We start from the raw sequence: 19,031 nt of genomic DNA on the forward strand, positions 1-19,031 counted from the left end.
CTTAGTGGATGCTGGAAAGACATCTGATAAAATTCGTTATCCTCTTCAAGAAAAACATTGGAAACTAGAATTAGAGGATTTCCTTCACAGGATGAAGAACATCGATCTGAAACAATAGGAAACGTGTCAGTGAAACTTGAGGGCATCCCAGTGAAAGTCAGATGGAGGTCAAGGCTGTCAGCCATTACCTCTGTCATTTAACAGTATGCTGAAATTTAAGGCAGGGCAATGCACTAATACAAGAAAAAGAAATCAAGTATTTAAATGTAAAATGAGAAAATTATCCATGTTTGCAGATAATATTTTCTCATAGAAAATATCTACCAGAACCTATGAGAACTAATAAAAGAATTAAGGTGGTTCATTTAAAAATATATAGAAAAATCAATATTTTCTATATTACTGTAAATAACCTTTGAGAACATTTAGTGGAAAATAGATTCTGTTAATAATAGTAACAAGAAAAATACCCAAGAATAAATGTAATACTGAAGATGTGAGATCTAGATTTTTTTAATTTTAATGACAAAACCTTGTCAAAAGGCATGAAGTAACTGAATAAATTCAAGGAGGAAGTTTCAAGATGATAAAAATGTCAATTCTCCCTAATTAATTTTTAACAATGCAATTTCAATCATAATCTGAATTCTGAGTCTTCAGTCACATGTCCATATTCCATCATATTCTAAAGTGTATCTGAAAAGAAAAGCATTGAGAATATTCAAAAAAATTAATGTAATGAAGACAAACATACTATCAGATCTCAAAACATAAAGCTAAAATTAAAGTTATTGGTATGGGACAAAATATAATGATCAGTGAAACAATGTAAGTTACCAAAATTAGTTCAAGAAACTGATGTTATAATTAATTAATGGATAATTGAAAGTATTTGGATCAGTGGGGATAAAGACTATTCAATAAATGGAAATGTTAGAAAAAGATTCTTACTTCACACCATATAGTTAATTAAATTCTATATAAATTAAATATCAAATGTATCATCTGTACACATCAAAGTGTATGGGAAAAAAATGAATGAATATTCATTTGAGGTAGAAAGGGCCCTCATAAGTCTAGCACCAAATGCAGGAAATGTATATTTATAAAAATATGGATAGATTTAACTTCATGAAAATGTATATTTCTGTAAAAAAAATGCATAAATAACACTAAAAGGCCATGGAAAATTAGAAAATATTTACAGCATACACTTTAAACAATGCTTTATTATCCTGAACATACAGAAAGCTCCTACAAGCTTATAGAAGAAGTTTATAGAAAAATTGATGAAGAATACGAACAAACAGTTCCCAAAGGAGAAGCACAAAGGGCCCACAAACAATATCTCAAAGTAGAAAGCAACAAAATGTTTCATTAGGGGTGGGGGGTATAGCTCAGTGTTAGAGCATGTGCTTGGTGGGCACCAGGTCCTGGGTTCAATCCTGGTGTCCCCACTAAGGGGAAGACAAAACAAAAAACAAGCAAACCCAAAATGTTTTATCAATAGGGAGCATATTAACTAAATTATAGTATTAAGCAGCATTTTAAAAAAAGAAATGAATCTAAATAAGCTTATATGAAGCAGTGTCAAAGATACATAAGAAGAGTCGTTTTGTTAAGGTCCTATTTCTATTAATAGTATAAAAAGTTTGCATATGGGTGTTTGTGTATCCATAGGAAATTTTTACTGTGGTATTCATGAAACTGCTCATTCATTTAGTAAGTATCTGTTTTGTGCCTGCTTTGTGCCAGGCATTGTTCTGTATGCTGGGGATGGAGCAGTGGTGGTCACATGCTAACGCTGGAGTGAGTAACCCTGGAGAGGGAGAAAACAGACTTCTTATCTAACCCTCATTGTACTTTTTGAAATTTTATGTTGCTGCATACTTTAGGTTTCCAGTAGCATTAAGGGCCAAAAATGATTTCTTTAAATGCATAAAATTTTATAACCAAAGAAATTCAAATTAAATCAGGATAATATTGTGTCAGATCAGCAGTGCTTCACAAGGTAATCATTTCTGGGTTGGTGAGGACATGAGGGATCAGGCACTCTCAAACACTTTTTGAGTATGTTTAAGTCAAAATCTTTTAAAAGGTGCATACTGTTCAATAGGGTGATTCCAGTTTTGAAGACTGGAATTTAGAAAATGGAAAGTCCCATGATAGTGAACAAATAGGTATTAAGATGTTCTTCACTTATTAGGTATAGTAGAGAAATACTGGAAATCTGTATTTCTAATACTACGAGGCTGTCTACGTGTTGTATCTGTGGAATGGGAGGCTATGCCAAATGATGGATGATACGATTCTTGTAGACAGGGGCCATATTTCGCCCATGTTTCTTCAGCATCAGTAAGTATGTATTTATTAACGTGACTGTGCAGTCATCAAAATGACGTAGAACCTATATTCCATCCCACAGTTTCCCATGCCACTTTCTTATTAATAATTAAATATAGCAGGGTGTAAAATCAGGTACATATTATGATCCTAATTTGGTTGTACAAATACATGTATTCACACACACATTCATAGAAGAAAAACCTGCAAAAATCCAGGCAGTAGAATTATTTGTGACATTTTATTCTTTGTGTTGATTTTGTTTGTTTGTTTTGTTCCCCAGTTTCTCTGTAATGAAAATGCTGTTACCTTTTTAGGCAGAAAAAAAAAAAAAGTAAGTTTAACAAAGAAGGAGCCATTAGACAAAAGTGTTCAGTGCTATTCAGATGTCACAATAATGGGTAATGCTTGTTGAGTTTTTAATTTGTGCCGGATACTGTGTGAAATGCTTTACCTAGATTATCTCAGCTCATCATCCTCACTACAGCTCTGTGAGGTTTAAACTATTACTGTTCCCACTTTACAAATAACGACACAGAGGTTTAGAGAAAAAGTACCCGAGTCACAGAAGTAGCTATTGAAAGGGCTGAGATTCCTACCCAGTCTAACTCCAGAACTTGGGTTCTGTAATACGCCAGGCTGACTCTTCAGTTAGCATCGGGACTAAAAGTACCCTCAACTGTTACTGAAGGTGATTTGGTGATACGGAGCAATATATGCTGGAGAAAAAGAGGAAGATTGTAATCAACAAAACTGATTCAAACAAAGGCAGTTTCTCACTCTAAGCTACAAACCATGCGAACAGTTTTTTTAATTGAAGTATAGTTGATTTATAATGTTGTGTTAGTTCATGGTGTACAGCATAGTGATTCAGTTATACATGTATATATTCTTCTTCATAATACATCATTACAAAATATTGAATATAGTTCCCTGTGCTATACGCTAGGCCCTTGTTTACCTGTTTTATATATAGTAGTTTGAATCTGCTAATCCCAAACTCCTAATTTCTCTCTCCCCTACCCTTTCCCCTTTGGTAACCATAATTTGTTTTCTATGCCTGTGAGTCTCTTTCTGTTTTGTAAATAAGATCATTTATATCATTTTTTAGATTCCATATATGTGATATCATATGACATTTGTCTTTCTCTCTCTGACTGACTTCATTTAATATCATAATCTCAGGTCCATCCATGTTGCTGGATTATTTTATTTCTTTTGATGGCTGAGTAATATTCCATTGTACAAGTATACCATATCTTCTTTATCCAGTCATCTGTTGATGGACATTTAGATTGCTTCCATGTCTTAGCTATTGCAAATAGTGCTGCTGTGACCATTGGGATGCATGTATGTTTTCGAATTAGAGTTTTCTCCAGATACATGCCCAGAGTGGGATTGCTGGAACATTTGGTAGGTCTGTTTTTAGTTTTCTAAGGCATCTCCATACTGTTTTCCATAGTGGCTGCACCAAATTACATTCCCACCAGCAGTGTAGGAGGGTTCCCTTTCTCCACACCCTCTCCAGCATTTATTGTTTGTGGACTTTTTAGTGATGGCCATTCTGACCAGTGTAAGATGATACCTCATTGTAGTTGTGACTTGCATTTCTCCGATAATTATCAGTATTGAACATCTTTTCATGTGCCTGTTGGCCATCTGTATGTCTCCTTTGGAGAAATGTCTCTTAGGTCTTCTGCCCATTTTTGGATTGGGTTGTTTGGGTTCTTTTTTTTTTTTCGTTATTGAGTTTTTAATTTGTATTTAAATTTAAATTCTATGTATTTTGAATTGCATAGAATCATAAATATATTCTTAATGTAACAATACTTTTAATATTACATAGAACACTAACTCTTGACCATGCTCTTCCATCCTTGTTCCTTTCCCAGAGAAAGCCAGCTACCCATTGTCTACTCTTCTAGATTCTTCTAAGTATTTGCACTCCCAAACGTTTACTAGTTTACATAGTTTTACCTTGTAAGTGTTTGCTTGTCTAATATATAAGTGGTATGCTATGCATAGAACTTGTTTTTCTTCACCGAACCATGACTTTGGAGTATTATCTCTCACGTATGCATAAATCAATATAGATAAACGTAGGCACATTTGTGTATATGAAGCCAACGGACCATATTTTTACAGTAAAGTACAAAAATCTTCATTGTACAATTCAAATTCCAACTGCCCAGTGCTGTGACATTGGACGAGTTAACTTCTCTAAGCTACCATATCCTCATCTGTAAAATAGAGCTGAGACTCTCATTGTAATGAGGGATAAATGAGCTGGCATTTGTGAGGTGCTTCATCTGTGCCTGTTAAATATTGGTAACGTGTCTGAGGTCCCCAGCTGGTGAGGAGCAGAGGTGGAGCTGGTCTCACCGGCCCACGTGGCTACTCGTGTGTCTGTCACGCCATTGTGACCCTCTCTTGAAGATAGGAGTGACCCTGAACCCCCATTCTTCCTATGGGAAGCAGAGGCCCAGCAGAGAAGTGGCTTGAACTTCAGCTAGGGAGTGAGCTGCTGTGACCCGCGTCTTCCCTTCCTTCCAGGGCTCTGCCTCGGCCTTGGCCACCCCAGATGGCTAGATTCTCAGCCTCACCCTTTCTTATAACCCCAAATTCCCTGGGCTTCTCCTTTGCAAGAAAGAGTTGGGTAGGCGAAGTATCCAGACTTCTTCCTGTAGAGACAGGGTACTGTCCGGGGCAGGGGACGAAGTGTTACCTGATCCACCCTCCACACCTCCTTCCCCAGCCTTTATGGAAGAATTCTGACAATTCCACCTTGATCACACATGTGCATCCATCCCCCCTTCTCCATCCTGCTACCACTGTGGGACAGTGGTCTTTCCTCTTGAATGATGTCTGCTAAATACTCCTGAGCATGGCTCTGCCTCTTTACTCTCTTCTTCTAAGAGCTTCCATGGCTCCTTGTTACCTGTAGGATTAAGTCTGGGTGAGTCTCATATTTCCACCCAGGATTTCAAAGAGACAAGGGGGAATTAAAATGACGATGAATGGCAAGGTTTCCTGAATTCCATCATAAAGTTCTACCCCGAGCGGTTGTTGGCTCTCCTTCTTTGATGTCCCAACAGCCTGGGTGGCAGCCTCGCCCTGCTCAGCACTGAGCCACTTCTGGCTGTGGAGGGGAGTTCGTGAGCACCTCCAGCCAGTGGGGTTTGGAGCTATTGCTGTCCTCATCAGAGTGGGAGACAGTCCTGCTGAGAGTGCCAGCAGGTCTGACACACTTTCTTGAGCCAAGCGCTTGATTCTCCCTAGGAGACTGGACCACGTCCCATCTTACCAGGCTGGGATGCTGCTGTAAGTCCATCCTCAGTCTCCCAGATCTCTCTCTGCTTTGTTGCTAAGCTAGCCCAGACCCAGCTGTTTGCTGCCCCTAATTAGATGTAGCTCTTTGGCCTGTGACCCCTGACCCCTTCTACCTCCTCACCCCCAAACAGCTGGTCCAGGACCCTGTCCCTTAGCTGCTCATTACTTAGCTCCACAGTCAAGATTCCTCCTCTTTACCAGCCCTTCTTCCCCCACCTTCTCTTTACCACCTTGTTTTTATGGAGGATGGTATTTGAGGTGACACGTATCTACTTTTTTTTCCCTCACAAAAGCCCTATGAGATGAGTGTTCTAACTTGCCTTTTATAAAAGAAGCCCAGGTCAGGAAACACCCTCTCCAGATGAACAGTGTGGCCAGAATTCGAGCCCTGATGGACAGACGCTCCATCCTTCCCTCTGTCACTGCTCAGTGCTTCCTGGGAAAGCGAGAGTGAGATGCCGCCTTCCCCCTTCCGCTCAGGATGCAGCCGTCTCTCAGGAAGCTGCTGAGCCATGGTTGGCTGTGGTGCCTTTCCCCAGCTCTCCCAGTTTCCCTGAACAGAAGATGAAAAGAGCTTAGTTCATATCTGTTACATCAGTGCATGAGATTTGCCACTAATGGTGCCATGTTATCTCCGTGGAAACATCTGGTTTCGGGATCATGAGAAAAGGATTTTATCAAACTCCACATGAGCTTACGCAAAAAATAAAATTCTGCAAAGCCAGCTATGCTTCGTGCTGATGGCGTTTTAGGTAGAGCAAGGATTGGATTTTGCAAGTGGTGCTGTAATTTGCAAACCAAGTGCTGCACTGAAAACCATCATCTCAAGAAATATGTGCTTTAGCAGATTTGTTCTCCACTAAAGGAAAGCCGACATGCTAGAGGCACAAAGAAAATGGACCAACGGAAGTATCTCTGTAATTGTGCCGGATTCAAGTTAGTTTCAGTGTAGATGCTGGGATTAGCCCAAAGAGGTGACAGTGGGGTTTTCTGAGGCTGGAAAGTAGAGCAGGGAGTCTTCATCAAGAAAGCAAAAGAACTTGAAAAGGGCCTCAAGACCACGAAAGAGAGGCTGAGTACAAAGTGTCAGGAGGAAAAGTCAGACGATCTCCAAACAGAGGTGGGCAGGGGGCAGAACGTGGATAGACACAGCTGTCAAAGGCAGAGTACACAGTGAAGGGTTCGGAGTCAAGGGCGTGAGGCCGCTCAGTGCAGGTTAAGGACAGAGCCGTGTTCCTGAGGAATGTTAGCCTGCATCCACGACACAGTCTCAGGAGATGGTTAGTACTTTAGTGGATCAGTGGGGCATTTATCTTCATGGGGGGTTTAGATGATGTGGACAAATGTCTTTGCTCACCTACTAGACTGTAATCCCCTTGAGAGCAGGAACCATGTCATGTTAATTCCATTCCCTGCACATAGCACAGTGCCCAGCACATAGTAGGTGAGCGACAAAGGTTTACTGAACATATAGCACTTAGAGAAAGGCACAGGGCTTAAGTAGGGGTCCTGGAGTTGGCTTGCACTCTGCGTCTGCATAGCTGGGTAGCCTTGGGTAAACTACTTTCTCTCTCTGAGCCCCAGTTTCTCAGTTAAGTGAAGAGGTTGAGTGATAAATGTAATGCTTCTTTCATGGTTATAAAATACTCTGAGTCTATAGATAAATAAGTCAGGGAATAATAAAGGCTGTTTTGACAGGGTTATTGGCATTCTTTCCAGCAAGGCAGTACTCTTATAAAAGCACCGCCCTACAAGTGCTCGGGACTCTCTCCTTAAAGGCGTGCACAGGTGGAGGAGGACAGAGGAACAGGCAGCTAAGGAATTACAAGTCAGTACCACAGGTAGAATCCTGAGACAGTGCTTTGGGGGCAAAAGAGGAAGTGGTTCTTTCTCTTGGGATAGTCAGGGAAGGCTTTGCCAAGGAGGTGACCATTTGAGATGGATCTTGAAAAAATGAACATGAGTTCACCAGGTGGAGAATGGGGATCCCAGGGGAAAGTCCATCCAGATAGAGGAAATGACGGGTACCAAGTAAGCAGAAGGCAGGAAATTGAGAATTTATCCGTGGAGATCCAGGGTTTGACCCAGAAGATAATGCATTTTCTTGTAGAAAAGGCAAAGAAAAGGGAGGAGAGGAAGGGTGATGAGGGGAGAGGAGAGAAAATGCCATTTGATGCTGGGGATACATCTGTTTCTGTCTTACCGGCGTTGTTGAGTAATATCCAAGAGCTAATACAGAAAGCGGCGAAACAGGCAGCATGGAAATGGATTTCAGTCCTGGCGCACCGGAGCCATCGAGTGAGTTCCAGAGAAACTCAGAAGTCATTCAGGCTAAAGTGTCCTAGCCTGAACAGTTCTTTCCTCTATGCGTTTTTCTCCTCTCGCCCCTTCTTCCCCACCTTCATCTCTGGGATTGGAAAGAGGGCTGGAATTTAAATGGGTTTTTTGGTGGTTGTTGTTTCCAGCAAAATTGGGCCTGGGAAACAAATGACAGGGGAACTCTCCCATTTTATTTATTTATTTTTAATTTTTTTTAATTTTATTTTTGTATTGAAATGTAGTCAGTTTACAATGTGTCAATTTCTGGTGTACAGCATAATGTTTCAGTCACACATAAACATCTGTATATCCGTTTTCATATTTTTCATGACAGTTTACTACAAGATACTGAGTGTAGTTCCCTGTGCTACACAGTAGGACCTTGCTGTTTATCGATTTTATATATAGCAGTTAACACTCTCATTTTAAAGATGCCTGGGTGAAGGAAATGACTTTCTCAGAGCATCAGAGCTGGTAAATGCCGAGGCTGGGAATGAAGCCCCAGTCCCTCCGCTTTCTTGGCTCAAGTCCACCAGCCTGGTAACTTCTCCAGGCTATGGTGAGAACCTCTTTGTGCCCCTTCAGTCTTCCTTGAAGCCGAGCACAGGTCTGGGCAGGGTGCCCCCAGGTCCAGAACCACCCCACTCTGTGCCCCCTTCCCGACCCCTGGCTGGAATCCTGATCCAGAGAAAAAAACTCAAGGGCATTGATGCCTGTCAGACAGCTCTGTTCTTCACCTGCGGAGACTTCCAGGTTGATTTCATTCATTGGGGTTTTAAAAGTTAAGGAAAGAAAGGAGAGCGAGGGAGAGAGAGAAGCCGGATTCTGGTTTCTCCGCAGGAGAACTGAGGTTTGACATGGAGTCCTTGGCTCAACTCCTACCATTGTTCAATAATCAGTCAGTTATGATTTTGATTATAATTGCAAACAAGTATTGGTCCCCTCTTTGGTACCAGGTACTGTAGAGGCGATGTATCCACAACGTCTTTAATCTTGACAAAATCTCAGAAAGGTTCCATCATCCCTGTTTTGTTGATAGAGAAATTACCCGCAGAGAGTTTAAACCCAAGGTTACACCGTGACAACTTTGCAGCCTCAGGATTTGCGTGCAGATCACCCTGACTCTAAACCTTATTTTTCAGAGCCAGGTGACCTTGAGCAATGCAGGTTCGTCATCTGTGACACAGTGGATAATAATAAAAATTCATGTGGTGGAAAGACTCCCAGAATAAATAAATCAAAATAAATAAAATAACTCCTGCTGGTCAGGATTGCCAGGAGGATTAAATGAGTTGATAGGGGGAAAGTGCTTTGTAAACTGCAATACACCATACCAATGTGATCATTATTATTATTTCAAAAAATATGGCTGCTCCCATGAAATAAAACAGCCCATGGTGTATATTTATGACAGCATGCCGCAGAAACAATTTCCATTCTGATGGGTTGCCTCCCTATCCTGTTATTAAAAGGTTAAGGAAAATGAACAATGGAGGATTAAGATTAGATCTTTCACACATGAAACCACAAAATCAATAGAGGCCCCGTAATCCATCTGATGTTATGAAGAAATATACCCCAGGCGCCTGGAACGATTACTCAGGGAAATGTCAACAGGTATTGACAAGAAACCTGGCAAGGCAGCCTTGGCCGGGGTTTGGCTGCTGCCTCCTTCACTCCAGCATCCTCCTGACAAACTGGGACTCACCCTCTGAGGGTGGGGAGCGGTGAGGGAGCTGAGGAGAAGGGCCCTTTCCCTCCTTCCAAAGTTGTGCAGAATTTAGGTTTCTGTAATTGTGTCAGCACTGCTTGGAAGAAATGATCGCCTTAACAGCTCCCTGGGGAGTATGTGATTACACTTATTTGTGGTCAATAGAAAGCCCATTTTAAAAATCTTGCTGTGATTATCCGTATGCTATGGTGGTCATTATGACCGTGGTCCTTATTCAGTATTTAGAGGATGCCAGCTCTCTTCCTGGACACCTGTGTGATTGGGGTCAAGGCTGAAAAGCAGTGAGTTCTCCTTGAAGAGCTGGTTCTTCCTGCCCACCTGGCAGCAGATGCCTGGAGATGTCAGGGGAAGAGAGAGTTCTGATGAGTGTTGTGGTCAGGCTTTTGGTCAAAAATAAGATTAAAGTCTGGCTCTTGGGTGCCTTAGGACAGAATGACCTTTTGATCCACTTCTGTGGTTGCCTGAGTCCCATCTGTGTGACCCTCCTCCCACAGTCCTGAATCTGGACAGGGCACTATAGATGATAACGTAATACAGTAGAAATAACAGTGATGTACTGTATCAAGCACTGGACAGGAAATCTACATACATTGCCTTTAATCTTTATAACCCCCACGCAAGTACTATCTTCTGTGTAGTGTAAAGGATCAGAGAGGCAAAGAAGCTTGCCCAAAGTCACATAGCTAGTCAGGGACGGAACTGAGATTCAAACTTAGCCACTGTTCCTTCGATGCCCACACTCTGCCTGCTCTTTGGATCAGCCTCTCAAAAGTCCAACTCCTCAGAACAGAAGTAAGCACTGTGACTGGGCTGTTAACGAAGGGCAGAACCGCCCTCCCACAAAAGTGACTGGCCCCAGGGTGGTGGAGTAACAGGAGAAGGTGCCAAAAAGGAGCGGAGGATCAGAGCAGACTGGAGAGGTCTGGGCTGACTCTAGGGAGAATCAGGGGGGAAGCCCAGCCAGCAAGACCTGCACGGGAAGGACAGGCCAGAGTCGGGGGACACTCAGTGCCCCCAGGGCTCATAGGCTGTCTTTCCTTCTGCCTCTGAGGCCACAGGTTGTTAGGTAACGGGATATAAGAGCCCAGCCACTCACTCTGCAAGCATCTGAACACAGGCCAGCCGCAGCCAGCCTCTCTTGGTCCTTGTGTCCATTTCTAGTGGCCTGGCTCCAGCTGTAATCTGCTTTCTGGTTCCTAAGAGAATCAAGGTGACTCTGGCTGGAATGCTGGGAGGCTTGCCTGGCCTCAGCGAGGCTGCCTGGATCTGAAACGCAGGGCTGCCCTGTCCACAGGGAGTGTGGTGCTTACCACAAGGGGGAGGACGTGAGACGCAGAGAGGACAGGAGACTTCCCCAGGGCCACGGCAGGTGGCACAAAGGGGGCAGGAATGGGTCCTGAATCCCGTGCTCTGGTGTGAACCCTGGACTTCCCCTCCCATTCTGTTCTGCCTCTTAGAGGAACCTCAAAACCAAGCCAGGCTCTAGGCATCAGGCAGAACTACGTCTGGAAAAGGTCATCTCTCTGCCCTTTTTTGTGCTGATTCAAAGAAGTCCTTGGAGTTGAGAGTCAGGCCCAGTCTGGGGAGGCCTGAGGGCGGGAGTCGACCCCCACACTTGACATAGAAGCTGAATAATAATCATGGCTAATGCCCACATAATGTATTCATCACGTGCCGTGAATGCGTCTAAATATTTTATGTAGTGTTACCCCGCTAACCTCCACAGGAGCCCTGTGAGGTGGGTGCAGTCAGCTCCATTTCCTACACAGTAAAACTGAAGGTAAAAAGCCTAGCTAGTGAGCAGAAGTCCCCTGCTGTAGACTGAAAGTCTCTGTCCCCCCAGATTCCTGTATTGAAACGACCCTGCCCCCCGCCCCAGCGTGGTAGTGTTTGGAGGTGGGGCCTTTGTGAGGTGATCAGGTCAGGAGAGTGGAGCCCTCAGGAATGGGATGAGTTTCCCAGTAAGAGACCCCAGAGGGCCCCCTCACCCCTTCTGCTAGGAGAGGACACATGAAGTTAGAAAACGGTGGTCTGTGAACCCAGAAAGGGGCCCTCTTCAGACACCACGTCTGCTGGCAGTGTCACTTGGACTTGCCGCCTCCAGAGCTGTGAGGAATGAATTTCTGGTGTTTTTCAGTCATCTCACCTGGTATTTTGTGATAGCAGCCCGAATGGACCAAGACCCCCGACTTCTGCACCCAGCAGCAGGGCTACAGAGTCGTGCATGCCCGCGCCTGGTTCGTGGATGGAGTCGGGGGTGTCAATTTCCAAGGTAAAGAGAGCCTCGGAGGATGAGCAATGGCTCATCTTGACAAATGCAGTTACTCAAACATGGGTTCAGCGCCGCTAGACTAGAACCTTCAGGATAAATAGAAGCTAGCAAAGTATTATTCTGAGGAAAAATCAACACTATATTTAAATTCACATAAGACTCTTAAAACAACTCATTTGTACCTCAAGCAATTTTAAAAAAACTTCCTTGGGCTGGTGAATCAGTATGATTTAGATGCCCGGGTGATTCAACCTTGACATCGACCTTGCTGTGTGTCAACCCTGTGCAGGAGCCAAGCTTGCAAGGCCACGGCTTTCCTCTCCAGCCAGTGCTGGACGGTTGGGTCCCGGCTGCACCTGGACAGGCATTACTGTTCCCTCTGACGGGGGCTGTCATTCTGGTTTTGCCCACGCTGCGTGCCAAAGCTTCCACATCAAGGAACAGATAACAGGAGCCCATCCAAGTCAGGTATCTAGCTGGAGGGACCTCTAAATTGGAGATGATGAAATTAACCATTAGAACCATATCAGCAGTGATATTAATTGTTAACATTTCTTAAAATTCTTCTCTATATGGCAGTGTGCCAGGCACCTTCACTGGCCTGAACCGAAAAGTCAAGTAACTTGACATGAGTGGAAGAGGCAGACTTAACAACCATCGTGACTGCAAAGCCTATTCTCTTAACACGTAAGCAAGGCGAGCCTAGTGCCATATTTCTGATTTATGACATAGTTAAGCAGAAGTACTCAGAACACGCTGTGGGGATGCTAGATTGGGGTTCTGACGTTGATGTCTTCCCCAGCTAAGGATGTAACCTCTGTTCAGGTTGGACCAGGTCTCCTGCTTTGTTTTATTTGTAAGGTCTGTTGATCTCCTCTTTTATTTTTCCCAAATATTTATTATTCAATAAATCTGCACCCCCGAGCCATTCTCTCATTCCGCTTTTCAGAAATAGGGACGACTTCACAGATTTGCGTGTCATCCTTGTGCGGGGGCCGTGCTCATCTCCTCTGTGTTGTTCCAGTGTTAGTAGATGTGCTGCCCAGGCGAGCACTGTTGATCTTCTTCTGAGTGTCCCTGCTCTTCTTTTTTTTTCATTATCGCCCTCATTTTAATTGAGTCTAATCAACACAAGAAAATTGTCTCATTGTGAAGCAGAAATAAATAAATAATTAGAGAGAAAGTAAGAAGTGAGAGAAACACTGGATCTGTGATCATCAAAGTGCCCGCGTTTGCAGAGAATTCTATGCGTACAACGTGTAGAAGCTTTTGTCAAGAAGTAACGATACAGGCTGGCATTCTGTTGCAGCATCTTTCAATGTCCTCATTGTTAACTCTTTTTACTTGAGATTCAACAGCTGTTAACGAGGTTCTGGACGTTGTAAGTGGATTCATCGGGCTGAACCAAGGTGTCAGCAAGATCGTGTTCCCACCAGAGGTCCTAGGGGAGAGTTGCTTCTCTTTCATTCAGGTGGTTGTAGAATTCAGCTCCCAGAGGTTGTAGGACTGAGGTTCCCTGTTTGTTGTTGTTGGCTTTGTGGTCAGTCCATGTTTTGGTAACAGTGGTGATCAAATGAACGCGTTCCTGGGCTTGGAGGATGTGTTGGCTCCAACATGGTTGTTCTGAGCAGTATTTTTGCATGAATTGGTTGAATTAACCCTCCCAGTGCTGTTCGAAATGAGGCTATGGCATTATCCCCATTTCTTAGGTGTGGAAACAGAGGCACTGAGGGTTTGGGTGCGCAGCCTGCCTCCTCTGTAACAGAGAAGAACAAATCTCCTGCTCTTCTATCTCATGCTCTGTCTCTGGACTGTGTCCCTTCCCTGGATCAGGAGTCTTTAAACCCTTTGAAGGAAGGTCTTGGTCATTACCCCCTGCCAATTCGTAAAGTCCATGTAAATCTTGAGTCTTGATCAGAGAATGATCAGGCTGCTTTCCTCATGAGTCTGGAGGCTGTGTTTCCCTGTGGTGGTAGGACAGTGACATGACATATCTCTCTAATCAAAAAACATCCGCCTACCTCTGTGAGCCACATTTTCTAGAAGCAGTGGTTAAAGAAAGGTATTTTCAGACTCTTGGGGAGACAGAAGCTCTTCCTGATGAAGACTTAGATTTAAAACAACGACAACCACCACCTCATTAAATAGTGCCACTTCCTGGATGTGGTAGCTGGTGTCCAATGAACCACGCCTCCCTGTGTTCCCCCATTGTGGAGCTCCCTCCCACCCTGAGTCAGGGCTGGCCCTGGGACTCGCTTTAAACAGTAAAACATGATGGGAGCAACACTGCACCAGCTCCAGGCTAGCACCTTAAGAAGGTCTGGCAGCTTCGGCTCTTAGACTCTTGGAGCCCTGGGCTGCCATGTAAGAAGCCCCTGTGGAGCGGACACCAAGAAAGGAAGGGGCCCCGAGGAGGACAGAGACCCCAGCCAAGCCATGCACTGTCCAGCTTCCCAGCTGTCAACAAACATCTGAGTGGAGACGCCACCTGGGATGTTCCAGCCCCAACAGACATCGTGTGGAGCAGAGACGACCATGCCTGCTGGACCCTGTTCGAATTCTTGACTTCCAGAACTGTGAGTAAGAGTAAAATAATTGATATTTTTAAGCTGCTGAATTTGGGGGTGATCCTTCCTGGCAACACCTGATAGCAGAAACTCTGTATGATACGATGTAACCTCAGTAGTTGCATCCGTAATTCAAAAATCTGCCCACTCAGCCACTTTGCTCTTTGGTTTGGGGTTTCTAAGCACAGGGGAAGTTTCCCAGAGTTCCTTCCCCACCCCAAGCCACCACCCCAATGACATCAGGAAAGTACCTGGTTCTACCCCTTTTGCAGTTACTCAGGTCATCATTACAGATGCACGCAATCACTCGAGTTTATTTCGTCTGTGAATGTGGAGGCACCATGGGGACAGGGAGCGAGGGTCATATTTACCACTATGTCCCCCACTTTAGCACAGCGTTCCCTGCACAGTTAACATCAAATGTGTGTGTGTGTGTGTATTTATATTTGAATGAATAAATAAATTGGTGCAAAGTTCGGATTGGTGTGAAGTCCAGAGTAGCTAAGGCATAGATTGAGAGATCTCTCATTTGCCAGGCTAAGGAGTTTGAACTTGATCCACTAGTGAGTGAATGAACAGATGGACAAGGGGCTTCAGTTTCACCATTTGCCACAGTTAATCCACAAAATCAATGCAACTACATAATCCTCTGAGTCGTTTGAAGTCCCCCTGGTAATTAGTTTCCTGGCACATTGCCAGGTTGAATCCCATTTCCCCTCCTCACAGATTTCTTGCATTCCTGGAAATATCTGAAAGAGAAAACAAGTACTCGATATTTCATTATTTAAAAATTGCCTCACTTTAATACAAAAACATTTACAAAAACGTGTTGCTCTGGGTCGAACTCGAGATGTTTCATTGCTGATGCCAGTGATGTCAGTGGGCTCCACGGGGTCAGTAAAATATCCTAAGGCTTTGGGAACCAAAAAAGTGTCTAATAGAGAACATGGTGTACTGTGCTCCAACATGAAACGTGTAATTACGTGTAGACTCTGAGGGCCCCTGGGTGACCTAGAAGCGTCCACCTGGCCCACAGGTGAATCCCAGACACCCTGCTGCTCCGTGATCTATGTCTGAAAAGATTTCCCCAGTTTGGGGACTTCATTAAAAGCATAATTTTCATCACTGTCATGGCTCACCTGCTTTCTAGGGTTTCCTCTTTACCCCTCCTCACATATACTGTTGAGTCCTCTTGGGTCGGCATGCTGGTCCATGACCAGGAATGCAGCCATGTGCCCTCTCCAGGCCCTAAATCGCTAGCACCAAATCCGTCTGTACCTAGAAGGCTCTCTTCCCAGTCTTCCCACTTGTACTTGGCGAGTCCACCCCAGTGATGAAGGCAGAGCCTGCACAGTCTCCCCTCTCCTCTTGGCGCTCTGGCCAGCCCTCCCCTTGGAGCTCACCCCTGGCCTCTCCTGTCCACCTTCTCTTTAAGGAGTTGACCATCACCATCAGGGCTGATCCCTGTTCTCGGTGCACTCCCTGTGTCTTCCTGAACTGTCTGGCTTACTCTCAGCATCCTGTGTCTGTTCCTCTCTACTTAGAGCCAGAGATAAATACGTGTCTACCCTTTGTGGGCCATCCACCATAGAAGAAATAGGGCACCTGTGTTTGTCCATAGAGAAGCGCACATCCATGCTTGTATACAGAAAGAAACAATGGAGACTCAGAATTCCCATAGCTGTCACCACAGAGGACACACAAAGCCCTGCAGGAGGCAGTGAGCCCCTTCTGCTAGACGCTGCTTTTCTGCCACCACCAGAGCTGTGTCCTAGACACTGGCTGCTCAGATGGCTGTTTGGAACCCGTGACTCCTTTCCAAGGAATGCTTGCTGGTTCCGTGAGGTGGGGAAAGGGACTTGAGGGAAGGAGGGTGTGTTAGTTTGGGTGATGGTAGCCATAGCAATAGAAAAAAACACTGACATCTCAGCAGCTGAACACAATAGACATTTTTTTGCATTTGCATTTCTTTATTTTTTTATTTAAAATTTTTTCTGATTTTTATTCAGTTCTTAAAGGTTATTTCCCAGTTACAGTTACTACAAAATATTGACTATGTTCTCTGTGTGGTACAGCACATCACGTATCTTACACTCAGTGGTTTGTGCCTCTCCCTCCCCCGCCCGTTTTGCCCCTCCGACTCCCACTGTAACCACTAGTTTGTTTTCTTTATCCGTGAGTCTGCTTGTTTTTTGTTATATTCACTGGTTTATCATATTTTTTTAGATTCCACATATAAGTGACATCGTACAGTATTTGTCTTTCTCTGATTTATTTCACTTAGCATCATGCCTTCCAAGTTCACTCCTGTTGCTGCAAATGGCAAAATTTCGTTCTTTTTTTTATAGCTGAGTAGTATTCCATTGTATATCATGTCAGCAGCTTAACACAATAGAAGTTTCTTTCTTACTTCAGGCATAGACTAATCAGCAGGGCAGGGGGTGGGTTCTGCTCCACGCCGTCATGCAGGAACCGAGGCTGCCGGAGGGTCTGTTCTCCCTAGCATGGCTTCCACGGTCACCCTGGGGACTCGCCTTCAGCTGGCAGGTGGAGCAAAAGAGAGAATGTAGGATGACAAGTGGGAGGGTCAGATGGCATGCATCACTTCCCCCTTTAGGCCACGTGACTTTAGGCCAAGTGGAATTGTGGAGGCACCAAGAGATGTCGCGGAGCTGGCGGCCTCAGAGGAAGTGGGTAGGGACCCAGGAACGGCTGTTCTCTTTGCCACAAAAAGATGGGACTCTTCATTCATTTTCCTGATTATTCCCCCCCCCTTATTTTTCTAGTTTCAAATAGAGCCATTTCCATTTCTCCTGTGGCTTATTGTTTTTCCAGTTAGTCCTCCAAAGATCTCCCTGCCCACTCCGGCCCGCTACACTTCTTCCTGGTTCGATTTTGTAGCCCGGCGGTGAGAGCCCCGCACTGCGGAGTTCAGCATGGTGCAGTTGTCCCGGGGGTCCTCTGAGGGCTCTTTTAGATCAGGTTCCCTGGGACTCGAGGGAAAACCTGCAGTGGAAACCTTGGAGATGGGGGGCTTCCACATGCTGATTAGGACTCTGGAACAATGGGAGAGGTGTAAAACCTGCCCTCCAGGATCCAGGGAAGACGCACCTGGAGTACAAGCAACTGGCCTTCAGGCGGACCAGCCTGTGCACTTTAATGCACGGGCCTGGGTGACGGAGAAAGACACGAGCGCTGTGCGGAGCGGAGCTGCTCTGAACCGCTGCCAGGCTCAGCCCGGGGGACTTAATACACCTTCCTTAACAGAGAACCGTAATCTCAGTCATAATAATCCCCCTTTCGTGCAGAGCTGCATAGTTTACAAAGCCCTGCCCAAATAGTATGTTGTTTGCTTCTCTTGGGGGCAGAAGACAGATAGTATGTTTATGTCCTCTCCTTCCCCGCCCCCGCTGCCCTAATTCTGGCCGTCAGCATCTCTCAGTGGACTGTTAACAGCCTCCTAGCTGGTCTCTGCTGCAGCCTGCCTCCCTCTAATCCATTCTCTGCACCGCAGCACAAGTAATCTCTCTCACAAAGAAAGCTGCCCCCTTCCTTCCCTCCCGAAACCCTTCAGGAGCTCCCTCTTTGCACTTGGGATAAAATCCATATCCCCAGCCCTGCCCACCAGGCCCCGCGTGATCCGACTGCTGCCTGCCTCTCCAGGTTCATTTCTTTCCACCGCTCCAGCTTGGCTCAGCTCTGGATGCCAGCAACACCAAATGGCTTAGGTTCCCCACAAACCCTGTGTGATTTCTCACCTTTGCATCTTGATTTTTCTTGTCTCTTTCTGTACTGCCCCATGCCCTCCTTTTGATTCTTGGTTTGCTAACACCTCCTCTCTCCTTAAGAGCCAGCTTAGCATCACTTCCGAGAAACCTTTCCCAGTGACCACATACAGACACACGTGTACACACACACACACACACACACACACTGACTTCCCCCACATCACACTGTGCATATCTCCATCACTGTCCTCATCACACTGTTCTCTCCTGATGTATTACCATGCCCATCCTTCTCAGGTTGTCAGCTCTTACAGGGAAGACTGTTACATACTCATCTTTATATCCTGGTACCTGCATTGTGCCTGGCATCTAGTAGCTCTCAATAAATGATTATCGGAGCATTATTTCAACAAGCCTACATTTGAAACTAGGGAAACCAGTGCTCACAGGGCTTAAGGGATTTGTCCAGGATATAAACTAATAAAATGAGAGAAATGAAATGCCAATCTTTGAGTCTAATGTCCCAAACACTTCAGACTATACCACACTAATTTCAAAGGGACCATAGATAATTTTGTGAGCTGAAAAAGTTCTGTCTCTTACAGAAATTATTGTCTTTTTAAACATTTTTTGTATCTTTTCTGTTGTTGTTGTTTTGTTCTTTTGTTTTACTGCTTTTGAATCTCAGATCCTTTTGAGAATCTGAAAAAAATCTATGGGCTTTTTCTCAAAAAAAAACG

General features: G+C 44.6%; 1 protein-coding gene and 1 non-coding gene across 4 annotated transcripts in view; one reads left to right on the forward strand and one right to left on the reverse strand.

The window, feature by feature from the left end:
• The window catches only part of DAB1 (DAB adaptor protein 1), a 403,254-nt gene extending 389,334 nt beyond the window's left edge, over window positions 1-13,920 (forward strand). Inside the window, exons 14-15 of one of the 3 annotated variants that reach the window (XM_074376397.1) lie at window positions 12,286-12,464; window positions 12,576-12,931. In XM_074376397.1, the coding sequence (XP_074232498.1) occupies window positions 12,286-12,444 (159 nt within the window). In that variant the 3' untranslated portion in view covers window positions 12,445-12,464; window positions 12,576-12,931. Of the gene's footprint in view, window positions 1-12,285; window positions 12,465-12,575 lie in introns of all 3 variants that reach the window. The other 2 variants (XM_074376398.1, XM_074376396.1) reach the window with 2 other exon arrangements.
• On the reverse strand, window positions 12,944-13,050 carry LOC123617852 (U6 spliceosomal RNA). The gene has a single exon (XR_006726113.1). It is a non-coding gene; the product is annotated as a U6 spliceosomal RNA (small nuclear RNA).
• Window positions 13,921-19,031: the final 5,111 nt, after the last annotated feature.

Source organism: Camelus bactrianus, chromosome 13 (genome assembly GCF_048773025.1).
Source record: "Camelus bactrianus isolate YW-2024 breed Bactrian camel chromosome 13, ASM4877302v1, whole genome shotgun sequence".
Taxonomy (NCBI): Eukaryota; Metazoa; Chordata; class Mammalia; order Artiodactyla; family Camelidae; genus Camelus; species Camelus bactrianus.